This window comes from Cibotium barometz, chromosome 44 (genome assembly GCF_041138505.1).
Source record: "Cibotium barometz isolate CiBa-2024 chromosome 44, ASM4113850v1, whole genome shotgun sequence".
Lineage (NCBI taxonomy): Eukaryota > Viridiplantae > Streptophyta > Polypodiopsida > Cyatheales > Cibotiaceae > Cibotium > Cibotium barometz.
This window is the reverse complement of record NC_141089.1, coordinates 26224656-26233526: the sequence shown is the minus strand read 5'-3', so window position 1 is coordinate 26233526 and position 8871 is coordinate 26224656. Positions and strand designations below refer to the sequence as shown.

The following is an 8871-nucleotide window of genomic DNA, read 5'->3' as shown; positions in this document are numbered from 1 at the left end:
AAAAGAGCTTCTTGTAGAACACAATGCAAGAGTGAGGATAGGGTGTTCTGAGGAGAGTGCAATGAAGTTTTGCTGTAAAAAATATTAGAAGGTCATAGATCTTCTGATTAGGTAATAGGAGAAAGGACAAGGAAGATGGCAAGAGGCATAGAAAATGGTAGATTGAGGTTTTGCAACATAATACAGTAGAGAGAGAGAGAGAGATGTAGATTGCAGACGGAAGTAGGGGATATGTATGGTAAACAATGCAAGAATGGAAAATGGTAAGCTCTGAAGCTATGGAGGTTGACAGAGGGATTTTCTGTACTTCAATGGGGGAAAGACATGAGAGAGAGAGAGAGAGAGAGAGAGAGAGAGAGAGAGAGAGCAGAAAATGATAAAAAGATGAGGCATGGAGGATGAGAGAGTGTGAGATATCTGCATTTGGAAGTGCAGAGGTTATGGAAGCTTACTAATCAGAGATGCAGAGCCATGGCACACCCAAATGTGAGAAAGGGGAAGAGAAAGAGAGTGGTAGAGAAACGAGGGCATCTTAGAGAGAGAATGTAGAGAGAGAAAGTGGGGGGGACCTAAACGTGGAGGGAAGAGAGGAGGGAAGGCTTTTCAGCCATTTTGAATTTGGGGAAACCAAAAAGTTACCCCCATTTTAGCTCAAGCAAATATATATTTGAAAAAATAGAAATTCAAATAATGATTGCATAAAGATCCCCTTGTCAGGCCTAGTCAAAGTATGCTTAGAGTCCTTAAGCAAAAGTACTTAAAAACATAATATGGCAGCTTAAAGGGCCCCCATAGACCTCAACCTTCCCTTAATGTACTAGTGTTTGTCGTAAATCTTAGGTCTATGTACGCAAGTTTTTTATTATGAATGTATGTCTATAGGATGCATCATGACCTAGGATACAAGATGGGCATAGATCACATCTTGGCCCACGAAGGGTAAGAAAAACTTTACTGCCACTTTTGTATGTTCATATTTGAATGTTTATATTTGGTCTTATACATGCATGTAGGTGTGTATCATATGTTATTTCTATCAACTGATAACTCATGTGTTTTTTAAGTAATAGGTGAAGGACTATGGTCACAAGCCCACTCCTCAGGAGATAGAGACGGCCACCTATCAGGGTTATAGGCATTTGAAGACCTAGCTACCTCCACCAACTACTTTTGTAATTAATCTAGATTAAATATCATTCAACTTTTGATTCACTATTAAAATATTATATAATTAAGTTTTATGGCTGTATGAGGACATGATGGAGGTAGATCAACAGAGTTCCATTGGGCACAAATCTACATCGACGAAGTGGCGTGCACAGGGGACTAAGATCATGAGGATGATGAGGGTATAGATCATGGAGACTAGAAGGCCCTCCTCCTCTTTGTGCTAGATCCCTAGTTGGTTTCAAGCCCCATTTTGTATTTGGAGGCATTGCACATAGTTATACGTTCTACTACCCATAAATATTAGTATAGGATTAGGTAGACTATGCTGGCCTCACATTCTACCATTTGTACTCATCATATTTTACCTTTTGGTAGACATTTGATCACTTTATATACTTTGTACTCTTGTATGCTTGCATATATTTACATGAGATTTTATTTTTGTTTAACTTTGTGCACAAATGTAAATTGTTGAAGTATAATTATGTGCTTATCAATGTTATAATCTACCATGTTGAACTGATTTTTTCTCACTTGTGTGCTTGACCTTTGAGCGAGAGATTTCTTTAATGTGTGCTCAATCCAATTCGAGTCACAGAGAGAGAGAGAGAGAGAAGAAGTACTTTGATATTGTATGTATGTGTGTGTGTGTGAGAGAGAGGAGTACTGTAATGAGAGAGAGATAGAGAGAATGATCACACTCTATTGTGTATATGTGTGAGAGAGAGAACCGTTGCTTTTAATCGGGTAAAATAGCCGTTATCCATCTCTTACGTGTTGCCCGTCATCCCTTAAGCAATGCACTATTACTCTTGCTTTTAATCGGGTAAAATAGTCGTTATCCATCTCTTACGTGTTGCCCGTCATCCCTTAAGCAATGCACTAAAGGAGATTTCTTGAAGCAATGCCCTGGCTATTACAGGTGTCATTTATGGCATGATTTAGGTGGTGTCACTTAATAGTCATCACTATGAGCAACGAGAAATGGCATCGCTACAGAGGTGTGGTGTTTTAGTGCCATATACCTTAGCCTCATGCATGAGGCTAGTGCATAAAGCCCCATGCATAAGGCTAGTGCATAACCCTCATGCCTAAGCCATATGCATAAGCCTCATGCATGAGACTTTTACATAAGGTTTATGCATGAGGCTTATGAATAATCCAAATGCATGAGACTTGTGCATAAAGCCTCATGTATAAAGCTTATGCATTAGCCATAAGCCTCTATGCATAGCCCTTGCTACTACAGAGTTATGCATCTGTCAAGAGGTGGCCATATGCCTCATGTATTTACATTTATATGAGTCTAATTTCTAAAGCTTATCAATGCATAAAGATTATGTAGTATTAAAGCCACATGAATAAGCCTCATGCATGAGGCCTATACATTAGCCATATTCATAAGCCTAATGTATGTAGCTTATGCATAAGGATTATGGATGAGGCTTATGCATAAGGCATATGCGTAAGGATTATGCATGAGGCTTATGCATTAGCCATATGCATAAGGCTCATGTATAAAGTCATATGCATAAGCCTTATACATAAACTTTATGCACAAGCCATATACATGAGGCTTATGTATGAGATCATGCATAAACCTAATGCATAAGCCACATACATGAGGCTTATGTATAAGGCTTATGCATATGGCTAATACATAAGCCTCATGTATACAATGACTCATGCATAAGGTCTATGCTTGAGGCCATAAGGTTTATGCATGAGGCTTATGCAAGCTATGAATGCATAGCCTTGTGCTGGCTATGAATACTATGCATAGGCCTTGTGCTTGCATGAGGCTGATGCAAGCTATGAATACATAGCCTTGTGCAGGGGCTATGAATGCTTTGCAATAAGCCTTATGCATAGTATGTATGAGGTCTATGCATAAGGCTTATGCATTAGCCAAGTGCTACCTAGGTATGCCAGTAGCCACATGCATCGAGCTCCCATTATGTAGGTGCTACCTAAGCATGCCGGTAGCTACTGACATGTCTAAGTAAGTTCTAATGCATGACAGGTACTACCTAGGCATGCTTCTGGTAGCTACTCTACGAACATGCATCGCGAGCTCCCAATGCATGCTGTACCTAGGCATGCTAGTAGCTACAAACATGCATCGAGAGCTCCGAATGCATGCCGATAACTATCGACATGCATTAGGAGCTAACTAGGCATGTCAATGGCTTCCAATGCATGCTAGGTGCTATACCTAGGCATGCTGGTAGCTAGCAATATGCACTGCTGCTATATGACATGAAGCTCATACAACTTTTCATGAAGCTCATACAACTTTTCATGAAGCTCATGCACGTAGATCTAATATACATGCGTGCATATATATGCTTTATGCATGCATAAGAGTTTTAAGTAGTTATATTTATGCATGGATAAATGGCAAGCAACTTGCAACGTGATGTTATGCATGAACGAGGACTAGATATCCCAACAATGTTTGTAAATATATTGCCTCAATATGTACCTTATCTTTTAATTAAAAAAGGTTACCTTAAATAAAAACATAAAATTAATGTTTATTTGTTTATATGTATATAGCTTGAAGCAATGGACCTCCTCCCTATGCAAGATGAATATCATTTGGCATTACAATGGGGTTTGGAAGCTCTCTTTGAAAGGGTGCATGACGAAGGATGGATTGTTATTTCTAGATGCCATGCTTGCAGGCAAGTATATCAAATGGTACTACAAATGGTGCAAATGTGCTAGCGAGAAGTAATGAAAATGTGAGAGAAGAGCATGCAGCTGCAAGGGAAAATAATAATCAGAATGTGTGAGATGTGGATCCCTCCATCTAGCCTCTAACTCTATATATTTTCATCATGGTTTATTTTGTATATGACCTTTTTAATTGGACTCATACACTTCAGTACATTTGCCAATTATGAATTGTAATTGTATTTTTTATAATTGTAAACTTTTATAACATATATGTCGATGACGATGAAGATGAGGTTGATGACTAGTAATCTCTTTCTAGCTTTATTTTGTATATGGCTAAAAGCCTTATCAATATTTTGTAATCATTTAAACTCAGTGAATATATGCTTTTGTAAATGTTTTTGTCCACTTCTTTCAACTCTCTTTATTAAAAAAAAAAGCTAGGATAGATAGCTTTAAAAAAAAATTGAGGCAAACTCGAGAATTTTGTCAAAACTCCCCAATCTGCCCCCAGCTTTTTTTATAAGTTTATTTTCACTGTTTGAGCAGCGTTTATAATAGAAAAATAATGCTACTTTTATAAGTTTATTTTCACTGTTTGAGTAGCGTTTATAATAGAAAAATAATGCTACTTTTAGCAGTGTTATTTCGCTGCTCCGTAGCGTTATTTGCGCTGCTAATAATGTTGCTTAGCAATGCTCCCACTGTGCAACAAATATACTAGTGCTCACACTGTGCAACAAATATACTAGTGTCAATAATAGTGAAATGACCGTGACATTTGCCAAGGCTTGTAGTTATAATAGCACAGGTATATTGCCATTCTATTGTAGTTGATGGTTGGATTAGTTTAATTAGCTCTATGTAAAGCTCCCTAACTTTGCACATGGTATTATAGCTCTCTTATGTAAATATCCCAAACTTTGCACATGGTGTGAGAGCTCCCTTCTAGAAATACTATGCCTTATGTGTGAAGTGGAAGAATCTCTATGCTTGTGGGTGGATTCCATCACTTTTTTGGCCATTTTGTTGCTTCATCGAGTGGAATTTTGGAGCAAGAGAATGGGACTAAAATAGGCATGTTGTGAGACTTCCTTGTTTTCAAATATATCTTTAAGGATGGTTACCCCCTTGCATATATAAATGTGATTGGTTTCCCAATTATGAACGAGTCTTTGCATCTCGCATATTGGTTGAGTCTTCCTTGTTTCCATATCTATCTTCAAGGATTGGTTACTCTTGCATATATAAATGTGAATGGTTTTCCAATTATGTCAACCAGAACCTTATGTGTATCTTACATGTAATGCCTTCCATAGAACATGGTGTATGATCCTCTTCTCTAGAAATCCATCACCACAAAAGCTTACTGTGAAGATCTTAATTTTAACATTCATAAAGGATGCTCAATTTTTAAGATATGTGCTCTTTTATTAAGTCAAATTTTTAAGATATGTGCTCTTTTATTAAGTCTTGCTCTTTAATCTTGTATGTCGTGTACAAGCCCTTGCAATACGGAATACTACATTATAATTATGTTTTCATAGAGCAAGGTATTAAAGACAAGAACAAACTCTCTAGAATTAATTAATGGCATGGCATATTTTTTGGTTTATTCGCACGAAAAGTAATGGCGGCATGCGTTGTTGCTCAAGGTGCTCCTTCTTCTCAAGAAGGGTTTGCTTCAAGTGTTCCTATCCCGTCATATTCCAGCTTCGTCATCCTGAATGCAAAGGGGAAAGAGGGTTCTGTGGATGTACCTACCTCTCCAGCCTTGGGCACTAGTGTTGTTGCTATAATTTTCCCTTTGCTCCTTCCCTTTCCTGTGTTCACAGCTTTGATTTTGATCTTGTTTGCATAGATGATCTCGGTAATGACCCACAGAACTTGGCCCCTTTGTTATCAACAAATAGAAGCTAATGAAGTTAGATGGCAACGACGATGCAGCAAATCAATCCTTGATCAATACTTTAGAAACTCGGGTACCTTAAAATTTTAAAGGGCTATACCTTTTAGAAGACCATTTGAGATGAGGCTGTGATGTATCGGGCCTCCAATAAGGCTCCTCCATCGAGGTATGCTTGCTCACCATCGTCGTTAGAGTGTCCAGAATAACACGGCGGGACGTCACGCCAGTTACGGTGAGGTTGACTGTCTTAGAGCCCTGCATGTCAAACTGTGCCTCGCTTGCTCCTCCTGCGGTTATGGAGGCCAGCAACGAAGTCGAGGACTTAATGGAAGCTTGGATATCGGCCATGCTCTCCACCCTGAACAAGTTCATGGCCGCTAGTTCACCACTTGATGGAGCAATGTCGGCCTTCGTTGTGGAACGTTGTTCACTCTCCATCATGTCCAAGCCCGCCGTTATGGGCTCTTCCACGTTCTCCTTCCAACCTTTGGCGGCATTCTTCACGCCCACACTGAGCATGGAGCCTACCCTTGCCATCGTCGCCTTGGAGCGGCGCCAAGTTAGCCAGCTGCTCCTCCTCTCAATCAAAACATCAAGCAACCGCACATCGCTAGCCCAAGGGTCCAACGGCACCGCATTATGGACCTTGGAAATGTATTTTTCCCAACAGCGAACCATCCTCTGCAATGGCAGGCTCCGCAAGAGATTCTTAGTTATAGAGACTAGATATGCTCGATCAGTATGCCTGGAAGAGATACGAAGGAGAGGATTTTATGCAGGATGCTTGGACTCGTCCTTACATGCTATCCGACTCCCCACCCCACCCATATCCAAACACAGCGCACTACTACGTGGTGTCATGTGCGCTTTGTCTTTCAAATAGTCACGTTTTCCCAACATGTGTGTTTAAACTTTGAAGTCATACAATTTACAATGATAAAATCAAATATAATTATGTACCGACATCATTCTCTTTTTGACCCACGCATCACATGTGACATGTTATGTCAATACTAGTGTCATACAAGTGTGCAAATGCACAATAATTTGGAATGTCAAGGCACCATACATGGCCCATGACTACTAGTGTTAGTGCAAATGCACAATAATTAGGGCCTTTACACATCAAGGCTGAAACCTAAAAAAGTGATCAAAAGCGCAAAACATCATGCCCGCTTGAGCAGGATCCCTCATCCACCTCCCCACTCACAAGAATTACACCTTAAAATCCGGTTCCACGGTGTGTGATATTTTACACATCAAGGTTGGATCATCCACATTCTCTGAAAAGTGCAAGTGATCCTACTATTTTTGAGAAATTGACAGTGGTTTCCCAATTTGTGCCTCTCCCCACCCATGAGAATTACGCTTGAAAATCTAGTTCCATCATGCGCATATGTGTAAAGACACTTAGAGGAAGCATTCAGGATACATACACATTTCCTCTTTATCTCGACACTTTACCTCATTCATCTTCTCGTCCACCACAAGAATTATGCTTGAAAATCCAGCTCCATGATACGTAGATGCGTAAAGACCCTTATATGCAACATTCTAGAAACTTATTTTTAGGACACATACACATTTCCTCTTTATATCTCCTCAAGGAGGAAAGTCTAAAAAATAGGCTTACATTTTGGGCAATTCACACTGTATTTGTATTTATTCAATCATCTCAATTTCCTTTCCCTCTGAACACTTGTTAGATAGTTGGTTAGATCATTTGATAAGAAGTAGATATAGGATATAAACCATTGAAAGATATATGTATATAGACCATTCAAAGACATATGGATGTTTTAAAAATTAATGATATACTATACTTTTTTCAATGTCACACATGAAGTAGACACAAAGCCTTAATGTGAGCACCTGAACATTGAGCATTACAATAGAAGCCCTTAGATTGTATTCTTTACGGAGTAGGCAATGACAATGGGGACTTGCAACAATCTTCCATCCCTTTCCCTTACCTTTCTTTTTTAGAAGAAAACCTCTAGCTCCTTGCTTCTTCAACAATCACATCTTGGGAGGCCTTCACCTTGGTATGCAAGATTGTGGTTAGCCGCTCAGTGCGTGGATATCTCCGGGAGCTATTTTATAAGCAAGCCTAGAAAGATAACAGATATCCATTCCTTGGGGTGTGGCCTACTACCAAGTTGAGTTTGATTTTCCTACAGTTTTGGATAGAGTCATGCAATTGAGCCTCATTCGCACTAAGTACAACAGCCTAGGCCCTCTTTGCGACAATGATGTGGCACAATGGCTTTGACCTAATGTCCAACCCTTTGTCATGTCTCAGGCTTTCCAATGACAATTTGCTTTCTAGGTTCCAAGCTCTTCCTCTCCACCCCATGATATGTGGTGCTATCAAGAGCATGATGGAATCCCCCTCACCATTCTTGATGAGATGGCTAGGATTCCATCCCTTCGTATCTACATAGCCTCTTCGGAGTTACTAGCTCATGCCATATCGCTTTCATGCCTCTGGGGGACCCTATTTTGTAAAGAGTTGAGAACTCTAGCCTCTCATTCCAATGTTTCATCTACCGAGAAAGATGGGACACCTCGCTAGATCTTGTCTTTACCTTTAATCTTAGATCCCCCCCTCATTCCTAGTTTAGATCCTACTCACAGGGTGGGAGGGATATTGATCCCAAAGCGTCAGAGAACAAAGACCTAACCTTTGTCAATCATAGTGAAGAAGAGGTGCACACTGCTTGGTGAGGCAAAACTATCAAAAAAGATTTCTAGAGTAGAGAAGTGTCTCTATCAGGTGCTCTAGGCTTACAAGACACATGAGGAGATGGTTGGGTGTTAGAGAACCAGCATTTATTTCAGTATCCCCGATGGTGATGGGCCTCCCCTGTTGAAATATGCACTGAAATACTCATGTATTAAGCCTTAGGGGAAAATGGGGCATATGGTGTAGACTTGATCAAAGGTCACTTATATTCACTAGCTCAGTTGAATGTCATTTACTAGAGAATCTCTACTTTTGCAACAAGTGGTCAAACTCGTTGTTGCCAAATATCCCACCTTGTACAAGAAAGCTAGAATCATGGGAGAGAGAATTGTGGAGTGCAGAGAGACTCAAGGAGGGACCTATG

At 39.8% G+C, this 8871-nt stretch overlaps 1 protein-coding gene across 1 annotated transcript; it reads right to left on the bottom strand.

Moving 5' to 3' along the window:
• Positions 1-5520: 5520 nt before the first annotated feature.
• Positions 5521-6486, bottom strand: LOC147613127 (uncharacterized). The gene is made up of 2 exons (XM_086782758.1): positions 5862-6486; positions 5521-5746 (listed from the first exon to the last, which is right to left on the bottom strand). The coding sequence occupies exons 1-2, from the start codon at positions 6437-6439 to the stop codon at positions 5521-5523; spliced, it is 804 nt and encodes a 267-aa protein (XP_086638884.1). The 5' UTR covers positions 6440-6486.
• Between the last annotated feature and the right edge of the window lie 2385 nt (positions 6487-8871).